The sequence below is a fragment of the Taudactylus pleione genome, unplaced genomic scaffold (genome assembly GCF_031769625.1).
Source record: "Taudactylus pleione unplaced genomic scaffold, aTauple2 ptg000095l, whole genome shotgun sequence".
Lineage (NCBI taxonomy): Eukaryota > Metazoa > Chordata > Amphibia > Anura > Myobatrachidae > Taudactylus > Taudactylus pleione.
The window spans coordinates 5,378,826-5,394,120 of NW_028284497.1; the positions used below are offsets into that span (position 1 = coordinate 5,378,826).

The 15,295-nt window shown below is 42.9% G+C and overlaps 1 protein-coding gene across 5 annotated transcripts in view; it reads right to left on the reverse strand.

Moving 5' to 3' along the window:
* LOC148526528 (ubiquitin carboxyl-terminal hydrolase CYLD-like) overlaps window positions 1–15,295 on the reverse strand; it is a 43,280-nt gene that overhangs the window by 25,330 nt on the left and 2,655 nt on the right. The window contains exons 3-9 of one of the 5 annotated variants that reach the window (XM_088469924.1): window positions 13,669–14,169; window positions 13,291–13,582; window positions 11,251–11,319; window positions 10,325–10,596; window positions 9,402–9,570; window positions 9,146–9,287; window positions 6,553–6,675 (exon numbers count right to left, since the gene is read on the reverse strand). In XM_088469924.1, coding sequence (XP_088326050.1) covers window positions 6,553–6,675; window positions 9,146–9,287; window positions 9,402–9,570; window positions 10,325–10,596; window positions 11,251–11,319; window positions 13,291–13,582; window positions 13,669–14,169 — 1,568 coding nt within the window. Of the gene's footprint in view, window positions 1–6,552; window positions 6,676–9,145; window positions 9,288–9,401; window positions 9,571–10,324; window positions 10,600–11,250; window positions 11,320–13,275; window positions 13,583–13,668; window positions 14,170–15,295 lie in introns of all 5 variants that reach the window. The other 4 variants (XM_088469923.1, XM_088469921.1, XM_088469920.1 and 1 more) reach the window with 4 other exon arrangements.

Consider the following 15,295-nt stretch of genomic DNA (forward strand, 5'->3'; position numbering starts at 1 on the left):
ATGTATTACTATTAACATAGAAAAGAAGCAGGGTTAAATGTACCCATACCCACTTCACAGAGGCTGGGGTGACATTGTTTTTTTTTAATTATAAGCTCCTTCCTGTCTTGCTTCTAAAGTCTGGTGGGAGTGAGAATCTCACACACCTAAACTTACGTAGACCGAAATCTTTTACTTCTTTTCAAGGCATCTGATAAAGAAAATATTATTCTCGAAACGCGTTGGACAGAGTCAAGGACCACTGAAGGGGGATTCTACACCACTGTATTGGGAGAAGGTAATGTCCTTTTAGATGTTTACACCCATGTTGGTTATTTGACCCCATTACAAAATTGTATACTTTACCCTTATTATATACCCTTATTATATTCATTTTACATACCCGAGTGAATCAACAGGCAGCGCCAATTCTTCACACCCGCCCCTATATATTTGTCTAACAGTGTTTAGGAATTTTGGGATAGAATCCATCTGGGTGTGAAAGGCAGCATTCCAGTTGTAGTAAAGCGCCATCGCTAATACCCTGAACCTCCTTTTGTTTCTATCAAAATAATAAAAGTTGCTGAATGTATAAACAGAGAACCACATGGCTGCTTTAGAAAGTTGTTCCACAGAGGTGCCACTCCAAACTGCCCAAGAAGAGCCCACCACCCTGTTGAAATGAGCCCTCACCGAGGCAGGGGCCAGAAGGTCCACCAGGGATTAGCCCTGGCAGACAGTCAGTCGGAGCCACCTGGCCAATGTCTGTTTAGTGGCTGGCTAGCTCCATTTTCTGGAGTCATACAAGACGAGAGTCAGACTTCCGTAAGTTCCAGGTACGGTCTACTTAAATTCAGAGGGCCTGCACCACGTCCAAGAAGGCCTGCTCCAGAATAGCATCGGTAACCTGGAGGGATGGAACTGGGACACTAACTTTGGAAGGTAACCTAGAACCGTCTGAAGGACAGCTCGGTCAGCATATAAAAAAAACAAGAAAAGGAAAGCGCCAGGACAAAGAGCTCAAATCAGACACTCTCTTGGCCGAAGCAATCACGAGGAGGAAGACGTATTCTACGTAAGTCAGCGACCATTGCCAAAGGTTTGAAAGAGGCAGGCTGGAGAGCTCACAGGACTAGGGACAAGTTCCATGGAGCCACCGGAGGAATAAAAGGATGTGGAGTATCCGCTGCAGAAAGATCTGCACATCGGGCAAAAGCACCACCTTGCATTGGAAAAGGATGGAAAGCACAGAAATCTGTACTTTAAGGCGGAGACCCAAATCCAGACCAGTCTAGGGTGGTAATCCAATCTACATTTATCCCTGTCTAGACCTGTCCTGTGCAAACTCCAACCAACACAACCACTTACAGTCTGTAGAAAAGACAGGACTAAGGGGATTGAAACCTGAAGCCTCACACCAATTAAAGTAAGTTTTCCAAACTCTGCAGTAGAAAATCGCTGAGGATGGCTTTTTAGCGTTAAGCATGGTAAAGACCACTGACAAGAGAAATTCCTTGGCTCTTAGGACAGATGTCTCAAGAGCTACCCAGTCAAAGCTAGATGGACCAGATCCAGATGCAAGCAGGGGCCTTGAGACAGAAAATTCAGCCAGAGAGGGAGAGGCTGCAGGGCATCAAACTTAGAAGAAGATCTGTGTACCAGGCTCTGCGTGGCCAATCTGGTGCAATGAGGATCACTATGCCGCCCTCCAACTTCAGCGTGCTGAAAATCCGTGGTATCATTGATATTCGAGGTAAGATGTAGATGAGCAGAAACATCCAATAAATCTTTAGAGTGTCTACCAGAAGAGCTCCTGGATCTCTGGTGCAGGAGCAGTACCTCTGCAGCTTGGCAGAGAGCTCTGTACATCGCTCTGAACTCCAGTATGTTGATTGGGAGTCGGCTCTCCTGAGCCGTCCATCGCCCCTGAAATGTCTGAGGAGAAGTCACCATCCCCCAACCCCGAAGATTTGCATCAGTGGTGAGCAGGACAGAGTCCTGGATACCAAAGAGGCGGCCCTGGTTCAGGTGGACTGGTGGAGCCAGTACAATAGAGTGACGGATGTCTCAAGGAAGAACCACCATCTAAGACTTGAGATGCAGCGTGAAATGGGTTCACCTGGCCAATATCTCCATCTGCAGAGGAAGGGAGTGAAACTGGGCATACACTACCATCTTGAAGGTGGAAACCATTGTTCCCAGGACCTGCATTCCTGAATAGATAAAGACCTGACGCTGCCCCAGGAAGACGCAAATCTTCACCTGTATGGACTGGATCTTTTATTTCAGTAGGAATACCTGCTGAACACTGGAGTCCAGTAACACTCCCAAGTTGTGGTGGATTTCCTCAAATTGATGATCCTCCCACTGGACTGTAGAAAATTCACCATTAGGCGGAGATGGACCTGAAGAACCTCCTAATTTGGCTAAGAGTAGCAGGTTGTCTAGATTAAGCAATATCTGGAACCCCCTTCGTCTGAGTACTGCCATGACTTTCATGTAAACATGAGAGGAAAATGCAAGAAGATATCCAAGGAGGCCATGAAATCCCCCGGTTTAAGAGCCAGTATTATGAAGCAAAGAGGCTCCATGTGGAACTTCAGAACATGGAGATATTGGTTTAGTGACTTCAGGTTCAGTAGAGGACAGAACAATCTGTCTGGCATAGTAGATTGTGCCTCTTTGAGATGGGGGAACGCAGTTAGCCAAAAAAATAAATAAATAACTGGGCTGAAGGACGTTCCCTGAAGGTAAGAGTGTAACCCTAGGATACTACTACTCTTATCAAGGCGTCTGAAGTTGTCGACATCCAGACCTCAGAAAAAAGCGTAAGACTGCCACCCACGCTAGGGGTTTCACAGGTGGAGGCCTGCTTTGTCAGCCGGCTTGATAGCTGGGCGACGGATAGACCAGGTTTGCTTTCCTCTGGACTTTGAGTTCTTAGTGGAAGAGCCCTGGAACGTGGTGGAGGACTGACCCTTGGCTCTTCCTTGAGAACGAATGGACAGAGGTGCTGCCGCAGATGGAAGAAAGGCTGTTTTAGAAGTTGCTATCATAGCCACTATCTTGTCCAATTGTGGACCGAACAGCAATTCATCCGAGAAGGGAAGAGCTTCGAGAGCCTTCTTGGAATTCGCATCTGCATGCCAAGTACGAAGCCAGAGGTCTCTACTGGCAGCGACTGCCGATGCCGACACCTTAGAAGTGAGAATGCCAGCATCAATGGCTGCCTCACCAAGATTAAGTGCTTGCTTCCCTGATACGCACAACCAAAGACAATAACGCTGAGCGCTGGAACATAGACCATCCTCCAGGGAGTCTGTCCAGCATTCCATGGCTTTAGCCACCCAAGCGGACGCAAGGGCTGTGCACGTGACGGCCCCTGCATTAGAAAAAGTAATCTTAAGGAAAGTTTCCAGTTTTCTATCCATTGGATGCTTACGGGAGGCAGTGTTTGGGATGTGTGCCTCCACCGGAGGAGGGGATTCCTATCCTACTTGGTCCTACCCACAGCTGAAAGAGGATAGAATGTGGAAGTGCGTTTAGACACTACAAAACACTTGTCTGAATGAGTCCACGCCTCTGCCAGGAGATCTTTCAGCTGAGCAAGGAAGGGCGCTCAGCTGCAGTCTTCCTCTGACTTTTAAATACAGGGGCGCCAGACATAGAAGTCTGGTCAGAGTGCTTAATTAGCAGAGGGGACTTAACCACCCTCGACGTCCACCTGGGATTGCGAGTATTTTGGAATATAGGTTTCTACTTCCGAAGAGATGCCGAACAGGGTATGAAGCTGTCCTGCTGGGTGGGTCTGTGATTGGACCGCAAGTTCCTATCCAGCATCTGTTGGAGAGAAGAAGCCAACTATGTTAGACCCTGTACTGACTGCGAGAAGGTCTGAACCCAAGGTGGCTCTACAGCAGTGGGCTTTGCATCTAACTGAGCAGACAAAATATTAGCAGGCCAATTGACCCACAACTGTAGTAACAGCGGGAGGTGGTCTAGGGGCTGCAAGTTGGTTAGCCAACTACAGCATTACCCGCAAGAGCGTGGAAGACCATGTAGATTCCTGAAAAGAAGCGGCACTAAAAAGGCCCTCATTCTGCCTACCTGGGAAACACCCGACACATAAGCCATTATGATCTTGTGCTGAAGGAGAAATCGCTTCCGCAGAGGTCTTGCAGTTGCAAAGCAGTGCCAGCTCCCTGGGGGCATTATTCTTGGAAGACATCATAAAGTGTTCCAAGAAATGTCCCCACACACAGAAGTTTATAATAAAATAGTGGTGTACAAATTTATTGAGAGAGCACGGAATGTGAGAGCGCCACAAATAAAGAAATAAATGGGGCTACAGCAATGTATATAGCAGTAATTGAATGTGAAGACTAATAAATGAATGAGTGTTCCCACTATTGTTATGGGTGAACAAAATGGCTGCCAATGAGCCATACTTGTATTTGCTTTTTATGTATGTATGTGTCCACATTTAGAAGTGTATAAACAGAAATTAAATTGTACCAGCGAGGGAATGTGTCATTTGACCCATATTCCCACCATAGATTTGTATAACCCAACACTGTGCCTTTTTTGTTTACCATTGCAGATAGATATACAATTGGAACATTAGATGCGCTAAATGTTGCTATTCACACATTCTCATGCGCAGAGAACAATAAACTTTTTCCACATTGTTATGCATTGTAGGTCATAGAGAAATCTAGAATCCAATTGTAAATTCCGTCACTAATAATAATATTAGGCAATACTGCCTCCTATTGATATTAAAGTAGAGTATCAATATATGGACCATTCAAAGGGAGATAATATTATCATTGCCATGCCCACCACCAGAGGTGCCGACAGCCGCGCCGGGCTTGGGGGAAGAAGAGCCCAGGAAGAGAGAAGGAAAAAACACATATTTGCAGCGCTGCTTAACGGCGCTGCGCGCTGGGGAGGGGGGGCGCTGTGAGCGCCTCAGTCCGATGCATAGCCAGTAGGGGGCGCGATCAGTATGACTGCTCTCCCCACAGGCATAGGAGACTGCTGTGGCTGCTACTTGGCAGCCGCGAGCAGTCTCCCAGTGCAGGACAGTACACAGCAGCGTGTGCTGGGCTGGTTTGATGTAAGAGGGAGTGGTAGGTGGCGCCGAATCCGGGTCCCCGTCGGTAATGTATGGGAGCAAATGACAATTGTCCATTTGCTCACAAACAATGGAAAACAGACAAAAATGCTTGTTCAGACAAATTGGTTAAAACACACAAATTTAACCAACTTGAACAATTATTTTTTGTCCATTTTCCAGTGTTTAAGACCATATGATTGACTGTAATTTGCTCCCATACATTACCAGGTATTCATTCCAACCAGACAGATTGGACAGATATCTGACTGATAATTGTATAGTCTATGCCCAGCATTAGTAGAAGACTAAACAGAGAGAAATAACTCAAAACAGCAGAAAAAAAAAAAAATCAGATATAAGGCAGCAGACAGAAAGTCAAGAGCCTATGAAATGACTCCTATACACTATTTAACATGCACACAGAAATAGTTAATGCAGTTGAAAAAGTAAAATGGGCAATATAATGCTCTACAAACCAACCCCAACTGCGGAGGAAGGATACAAATGTATAACCTGACTGTGGGGAGAAGTATACAGGGAGGCAGCCAGTGTCTCTCTCCTACCATCAAGGAAAATGTCTACCCAGCATTTGTCTGTGGGAGTCTAGAGAGAGGAGGGGGGGGGGGGAGACCTTTTGGCGGGTGGCCTGAGATAGTGATGCACCAAAGGGGCGGGGGGGAGGAGCTATTGGGATAAGCTATCCTCTCCCTTCTGGCAACCCCCAGAGAAATGCCTGCTATAGTGCCCTATTGCCAAACTTATACCCTGATGGTCCATCACACCAGCAGCAACAGCCGTGATGACTGCAGCTCCCTGCAAGCACAACCTTAATATCTGATCCAAGGCGCACTGGCTGAGGCTCCGTGGTGTGCTAAGGAGCCTGGCCGGGGCCCCGACCCAATTGCCAGTGCTCCGGCCAATGTCAGGGGAATCGTTGGAGGGTCAGAAAGAGCATTTTTTAGGATGCTGTCACATCGCCCACTCATTAAGTTAAAATAATAAAAATAGGAAAAGAGGTTGGGGAAGTCACAGGACCACCAAACCACAACTGGTCCTCTAGGCTGTGGGTGAGTATAAAGAAGAGGGAGCATATGCTGCTGGGTACAGAAATGTAACTGTTTAGTGCCCCGGTTCCAGCTCACCACATGGATGAATGAGTAATGTGTTATGTTTTTTTTTTGTTTGTTTTTTTAATATTCCAAAACTCCACTGACTTTTGGCCCTGTGCAAACAGACACTGGAGCCCAATTGAGCTTATGTACAAGCACTAGGAACTGGAGAAAAATGTCTATTTAAAAACAATCGTACATGTCTATGATTGAGACAGTCCGAAACCTCTATTAGGAGTTCTGGAGAAGTAATTAAGAAAAAAAAAAAAAAAGAGGCAACTGTTCTCATTGGATTGATTTGAAATACACAACTTTACAACATAACGAATAATAATTTGCACCCACTTCCGTAAAGGGTTGACTATCTCTGTGCGCAACAGGTCCCGTGTCTTCTTGTACGAGTTGCTATCATTCTTGTCTTCAGGGCGCAGAAGCATGGTGTCCAGTACAGACGAACAAGCAAACATGCTGAGAAAAGTCAGAAAAAAATTGCTATTGCATGGGAAGAACCCAAACAGCCTATAAACTAGAACAGGTAAAGAGTATTCTGCTAGGAGGGCTTAGTTATGAGACTATGTATGCAAGCGATTCATTTCTGCTTGTTGTAAAGGAAGAGCTTATCAAAGAAGTAAGTTCAGTAGTAAAACAGTTGTTATTGTGCCAGCATAGGACTAGGTTCTGTTGGAAAGTGGCTGCTTGAAGATAGATGGTAAAATCATTCCCAGTTACTATTTTTAAGCGTTGCAGTCCAGCACTAAAGTGTCTTGGAATTCAATTTGAGGATTATACAAATAGTAGAATTATCATGTAGGAATTAATGTAGTTAAGTTCATACACCTACATAAATCCCAGTGTGAGAGGGGCATAGTATCAACTTCATATCCAACTGCTCCCAATTTCCAGGCTAGATCATCTATTACACAATTGCTTTCTTGGAAGATATCACTTCTTAAAATGTCCCCATATTTTGATATTTACCAACTGTACAGTGTGCTGATATAGAAGATGAATACTGTATGTGCAATAAAATGGGATTGTTCAGTTAATTATTCTTTTTCTTCTTTGCACAAGTATTAATGCATAAGCACAATTAAATCTTTGCAATATTTTTCAGGGAAATTGGTCAATGGGCTAACCAACAATATGGACTGCTAGCAGTGAATAGCCTTCAAAGTCTGATGCCAGTGACTGACAACTCCTCATTGTGCTGCCAGTCAGATGGGTAGCTCTATGGCCACATACAGGGAAACTGGCACTGCACAGAAAAAAACATCTAGTACCATTTAAGAACAACATCATTAAGAACGTCGTCAGTCACATTTGTATATCTTGAATAGCAGGTACATATTATTTAAAATTGATCTCTCATTCAGTGTCTACAAGATTTTTCACATACCTCCAGCTGTGGGTTCTTGCCCTATGTGAATCAGCTGACTATCTTTCTATAATAAGTGGATTACTTATTCAGCTCCTGGCGTTTCTGTGCAGTGTACTTTCCCGTAAGTCTTATTAACTTAGAAGCATTTTTTACTCTGAATTTCATAGTTGAAAATTAGTATAATTAGAATTGACCAAGCTTTGTTATGCCTAATTTACATTGCAGACTGGCAGAAAACACAGGTCACAGATGAACTAACAATCTTTCTCCTCCCTGAAGTAGTAGGTTATAGTTAACTAGTAACACCTCAGGTACTGCAGAATATGCTCTGTCTCTCTGAACGCTAACATGCTTGATTGGGATTTTCTTTACTGAATATATTGGATTGCAAACATGGGGAGAATACATAAGCTCTTTGTCCGATCAGAGTATAAGGCCCCAGAACTCGGAGGTAGCAATGGTAGAATGACCAGCATGTCTCCAACTCTATTAGGATCAGCCCCTCAAGCAGAAAGTCCCTCTGACATCACTCTATTGTCAGTGGATTTCCATGGCAATCTCGTGTGATAACTGTTATTCTCATGTGGGAACATAGGACCTCATTCAGAGTCGGTCGTTGCGGCCGCACGGTCGTAAGGTAAAAGGGGCCGGATATGCAAATGAAGCGCTCGCAAGTTGCGTCGTTAAGATGGGATCGTTAGCTGGACGAGCGAAGGGAGGATGCGGTCGTAAGACTAAAAATACGCCCCCTTCTTGTTCCCATTACACGTCATCTCCGGGCATATAAGGATTAATCGAGACCATCGGGAACCATCTGAGCTGGTCGTAGACCTTAAGGTTGACCATACCCTTTCTTAAGCACTACGATCAAGTCAGTGTAAAAACCTCCCATGTCACATGTGCCATGACACTACTTAGTTAATTATGCACTCCCATAAAACGCCGTTTGCATAGTCAGGCATACCTGCGTTCGGATCTCCACTCCCCCGTTCACAAGCACCTTCCCCTGTTACCACCCACAAACGCCTCATCCTGTCACTCAAACTAACGACCTGGCCAAGTTGAAGGAGAGAGCAATTTCTGATCGTAATAGCTATTGCTACGTGCATTGCGAGTTTTACGCATGCGCAGTTTAGCGAACATCGGTGGCGTACGACCGTGCGGCCGCAACGACCGACTCTGAATGAGGTCCATAGAGCTTAAACTGGCTGCAATGCTCCTGGAAAAAAGTGGACTGATTGGAGGTATACAAGGTAAACTGCTTACACACACATCACTGTCTCCATGTGTTAGATAGGCTGTCACTCGTCCTTGTAAATAGTATCTGACGACTAGTCATTTATCCTACAAAATGGCTGCCTATACCTAGTGAAGGTAATAAGCACACTTAAGAGGCCAGTATGCTGGGTGAAATGGTAATATCAATACACACCGATTACAATATCAATTCACACATGTATTATTCACACATTATATACATACTAATAAATCATCTTCACTGCATAGTATACCAAACTACAAGCTAGAAAGAAAATGGCCGAATTGTGTATTATTTATTACCAGAATAGTGTTGCATCCAAGTAACAGGAGTTGCAATGCCCTTGTATTCCTTTCTTCCAGCCCACCAGACATTCTACAGACTCATTGTCTGCTGCAGGTGGGGTGTTTTCCTTTACACACTTGCTAGTATAGTCTTGGAAGGCTATGATAAAAATGCACAAAAGAAGTTAGAAATGAGTGGCCTTGGGACAGCTATTCCTGCCATACATAACACCATACTCCTCAAATCAATCACACAATGTACCGGTATGCTCACCAATAGAGTTACATCTCTGAATCTGATTGGTGGGTCCATGCAGGGAGTAAAATCGGGAGTCTGGACGGCAGTTTCGTAGTTTCACAAACAGAGCCTTATTGGAACCACACTGGAAGTATCGAACCCCTCTGTATGTTCCATCTGTATAGGCAGATGATAGTTCCTCCTCCTGCATGCAAGTAGAATAAATAAATCACCTGCCATCTGCATGATACAGGGGATAAATTCCATCAGATCTGAGCTCCCAGGCTACAGCTGTAACCTACCTCCTCACATCTCCTGCTTGTCCTCTATAACTGCCCCCAGTCTCATTCCATAGAGACCCATCACTTAGACCACTATTCCATAAACATTTCTCTACTTTGTGACCACCCCTCTCCTTCCCTCCTATCTTTCATCCTTACCGATTTAAAAAAATCGGTGTATAGCTAAACATGACTATCTACCCCAGTGTTTTTCAACTCCAGTCCTCAGGGACTCCTAACAGTTCATGTTTTACAGATCTCCTCAATATCACAAGTGAAATAATGTACACCACCTGTGTATCTTTCAAAATGTGTCAACTAGGAGATCTGGAAAACATGTATTGTTAGAGCTCCCTGGAGACTGGAGTTGGAGAAAACTGATCTCTACCAGCAACTCTGTTGTATACAGAATTCATGTGTGCTTTCTATTCCTGTATGTAAAAAAACAAAATAAAAATTAGTACTTTTGTTAGTATATCATTTTTGGAACCATTTTTTTCTGTGTCACAAAAAGATCAGAGTCATGCATTGTGTTGTGACCATAATTTAGGACTTTAACAAACTGATTGTGACTTTTATTGAGAAATAATTACAGTTATCCTCATTTTGTCATAAATACTACAATTGAATTAGTTTATAACAGGTACTTCAGTACAGAAATCACAGAATAGGAATTACCATTTCAAGCCCTGCAATAGTTTCAGAAGATTCTGAGATACACCCGATCCATCGGATCACCCCATAAGTTGGAGGATCATTCACTTCAACCATGGAATTCAGTTCCAAACCTTGTTCTAGAGCTTGAGCCTCAGGAGACAGGCTAGAGGGGCTGCCATTCCTAGGAGGATGGTACACGCTGGATGGGGGATGATGATCTTCTGACGGCTGATTAGAAATTTGTGTATCTTCTCCTTCAAGTGGATTTGTCAGAGGTTGTGGTCCATCCTCAGCTGCTGTGAAAATAAATAGTATGTATTTGTACTATCAACCAATCAAATGATTTCCAGTTTTGGATCAGGCTAACTACCCAATGGTTTCATGTAATGCAGTTTCAGTCCAGGTTTTAAGGATATCCACGCTTGAATCAAACTGACTGAGGTACTAATTAAGTCACCTGTATTTACTGCGTCATTTTATTCCACTGTTACCATACTTATTAACTTCATCACGTGACTATTGGAAAACACCTGCTTATAGCAGCTTTGTTTAAGGGACAGCTATATAGTCAATGCTAGCCCCCTATTATTCTATTAAGACCAAGATGACTTTAGCAAGGAGGCTCATATAAGGCAGAATTCTAAATATAACTTTTCCAAATGCATATTTTTATGGTACTCTGGGGTCTAATTACTAAGCGGTGTTAGGAGATAAAGTGAACGGTGATAAGGTACCAGCCAATCAGCTCCATCTCCTAACACAGCTTAGTAAATAGACCCATCTGTCTTTATTAACCATCTACTTTTCCCAGTAAATAATAATAGATGAAAGCGGATTAGGAATAACAATTATCAACTCTACAAATGTGCCATTTGGACTGGGCTATATCTATTCTCAGTGACAGAACATGCAGCTAGTGTGGTATATTGCCTTGATCCCCCCCATACCTTTTGAGGTGTGGTCCTTTGGGGCCGAGTGTTTCACATTATGCTCTTCTCCTGGTGCCACTAAATTTGCTAAAAACAAGACCAGACGTAAGCCATGCCTGTAAATTTAGTGTACCACATTGTGAATTATATTCTTAAGCCGCACATCCACTAGGTGACTAGGGAAAAACAGTACAAGTACAACATCGTAAACATACCATCGTTCCCCATCCCCAAACGATTAGTCATTCAGTGTAGGCACCCTCCATCATCCCTGAACATGGCCAATCTGTCGTTATCGGCAGATTGACCGGCATGTTCGGGTGATGATTGATGTCGGAAACGACCAGCGGGAGCGCGCATCGCTGGTCGTTTCCGACATTATAGTGCACGATTAATGAGCGATTGCACGATTACGATGTCGTAATCATGCAATCGCACATTAATATCGGCTAGCGGATGTGCACCATTAGACTGTGCGATACCAAAGCCCTGTCTGGAAACATTACGTTTTGATCTGACATGCCAGAAAACAAAAATTGTTAGCCATTACACGTTAAACCTTTAACAAAAGAATTAACAGTTTATGCCTTTTTCGGATATAATCTTTTGTGCTGTATGGTGCTAGTGCAGGAAACAAAGTAACGCTGCCAAACAGCATATAAAGGCTCCAAGGACTTCCATCAAACTTTCCTGTATGGACTTAGCAGACATTTGATGAAAGCAAAGTGGCTCTTTCATACAGTAGTCACATGGCTTTTCTTATTGTTAGGCACTTATTATCTGCTCCATCAGCCACTCATTACAATAAGATGGATAAAGTAGATACTTTCCATTTCAGATTACTACGTAGATACAGAAGTAGATGCTAATCATGGTAGAATTCATGCCATGTGAATCAATCACTGATTGCCACACTTTCAAGAACAATGTCAAGTATGTAAGTTTATGTAAGATGTGGACTTCATTAAAATGTGATCCAGTATTCAGACAGTTACACAATGATATCACTGTACAGAACACAAACTTTTAATGGATGGGTAAAAAAAAAAAAAAATATATATATATATAAAAAAAAAAAATTTTGCTCCACGACAGCTGATTTGCTTATTCTTTATAAGTGATTTGGGCTCCATGGTCAATATAACAACCTAACCTGCTGAGGTGCCCAAAGTTTAAAATATCTGGCAGTACAATCAGGGGTGGATTTAGAGTTCAGTCCTCCTCTAGGCACAATATCATTGGGTGTCTGTTACCCCCAAAGCGTAGTTTCTAATGTAAAAATGTCCACCCATCGAAGCTTATTAAAAAGGAAGCCTAACAAATCTTAAAAGCTATACGGTCACTGTTTCTCTGCCAGGTTCTATCCCAGCTATTTTATTGCACATGCACAACCTTCGGTCCCACATACGAACTGTGACAGCCAATGAGGTGAAGGGATTTAAAAGGATATTTCTTCAAAGTCCAGAATCTCTTTCCACAGGAAATGCATGCTAATGCAATCTGAAGATGGAGTTAGCCATCAGAGTTGAACTCTGAAAACTTTTAATTTTTGGCGTTTGATAAATAGCACAAACACAACCTCCCCATATTTGCCCTGGTGTGCTCAGATTCTGACATTAAAGCAATATCTCCTGCGTTATAGGCTTGATAAATAGTTTTACTTAATTTATTGATAATTCTACAGAAACTGCTGGTTCCGCATTATTAAAAAGGGGCAGAAATGTTTGGCCCTTAACTGTCTATCAACTAGATGCACATATTAAACTTATGAGAAACAGAGGCCAAAGAAAGTGCATGCGCCGATCACACGATTCCTGTCAACAGGACCATTAAACAAATTCTGAAAATAATACAGTATGCAAAAAAAAAATGTAAAGAGTAAAACAGTGAGTATAAAAGTTACTGTAATATCTCAATGTATGCCCTTGATTACTGCATAGAGGTATAATCTAAAATACGTTAATCAAAGATATATTCATTATTTAATTGAAGCTACTAAGATATAACAGTTTAAAAAAAGATTTATATGAAAAATGTAACAACCAGATGAATTGTTACCATCGTCCTGGCCTCTCTCGCCTGCTCTCGTTGGGCTCTGCTGCCTAACACCACGTGACAAAAAAGTAATTGGTTTTGTGCGGGGCTCTTGATGGCTCCTTGTTCTTGGCACAAGTTCTTCATGTCCTCCAACTGATTTGTCAACCATTTTTCCTGATATTCTATTTGGATATTCAACCCAATCCCGCTCCACTCTGCTTCCCGGAACAAAAACTCCACAATTTTCATTACACTGAAAGAATCGTTTATTACAAAATGTGCCATCTGTGAAACCTTTTCCCTCTGCAGATCCCTGTGAAAGGCATTATTAGGAGAACATGAAACAGTAATTAATCCAATCCTCAATTAAAATAAAGAACATATGTAGTTAGAACTCACCACAAGCTGCACTCCAAAAAGGATGTCTTGTTTGTGATTGACAGATCCTTGGTAGCACAGCACACCTCTCTCCTTGCGCTCACTAGAGGAGATGACCTGGACTCGAACATGATCTCCAGTTTTTAAGTGGATCACTTCCTGCAGCCTTTTCTGGTCCATAAAAAATGCCAGGCGCTCTTCTGTGTCTGTAACCGCTAGTAATATTCTCCAAGGCAAAAGCCCCATCTCATTTACATATTTTAAGTCTACACATACCAACTTCTGAGATTCTTGCAGTCTTAGCCAGAGGGGTGGTGAATGTAATAGAGCATTGTCAGGTCTGATGATACTCGAAGGTGGAGATGCAGATGAGGTGAGCAGGCTCCCTCTCTCCACTCTCTCATATGTGCCATCATGAGTATTAGGAAGCGATGAAAAGTTGCGTGTAGCAATGAAAAAATTTTGAGATGACATTGTACTCTTGCTTCTTGAATAGATTAAATAAGGAGAGCCGCAAGAAACCTAGTGATAGAAGAAAAATCTGTGTAAGTATCTACCATACGCTGTTATTTATGGGCACTATCCTGCATTGTTAAGGGACCATGCTACTTCCTACTGTCTAATCCCCTGTCAGTGGCCTTCAGCTTCTTCTCCCCTCACTAACAGTCCCACGAGCAGACAAGTGACTGCCACATAAGCACATATCATCTCCCGAAACACTGCTATGGGATATCCGATGATCTGGTTGGTGGCAGGTTGATTTATACACTCCACACTCTGGAACATTGGGAATATAAAAGATGAGCAGGACATGAAGATTGATAAATAAAAAGATGTTCTGACCTACACAAAGTGCAGGATTTCAAACACGGAGAAAACATTATTTTTACAGCTAAACAATTACCACTTTAATACATCGGACAGACTCGCCGGGATCTCACCGATGTCTGCAGGTCACAAGCTATTACATTTCCACCATAGGCTGCCTACCTCTGTGACAGTTTATTTCATGAAGTCATTATTTTTCTTCTTTTCAATTCATTCAATTTTCTCTTAACTTTAATCCAAATTAAATAATATGACTTACTACAGTGTTTACTTTCTCTTTAGTAAAGGTATAATCATGTCCCTCAGCCACCAAATGATTATGACTCAGAAATTTATCTGGGCATAGAGACGCCCACTGCTGTCTTCTCATATCCATCTAACGACATGCAATAATGTAAACATCGACACACATCGGGCGCCCACTGACCTTCTGATTAGGGACAGATGTACCAAGCTTTGGAAAGTGATAAACTGACAACCAATCAGCTCCTGTCATTTTTCAAACACAGCCTGTAACATGGCAGTTAGGAGCTGAGTGGCTGGTCGTTTATCACTCTCCAATTTATCGCTTTGCAGAGATTAGTACATCTCCCCTTCGTCTGAGCTGTCTCAAACAGAGAACGTAGTGGTTAATACTGTACACGCCTGCGTTTCTGTACCCACCAATCGCAAGTTATGTGCGCAGTGTGGCTTTTACGCATGCACAATGGCAGACAATCGCTCACTCTGCATAAATCACCAACTTTGCGTTCGGATTGGAATCAGGCCCAATGTCAGTCTGCTAAAGCAGCAAATTCTTTTAGTTAATTAAAGACAAAAA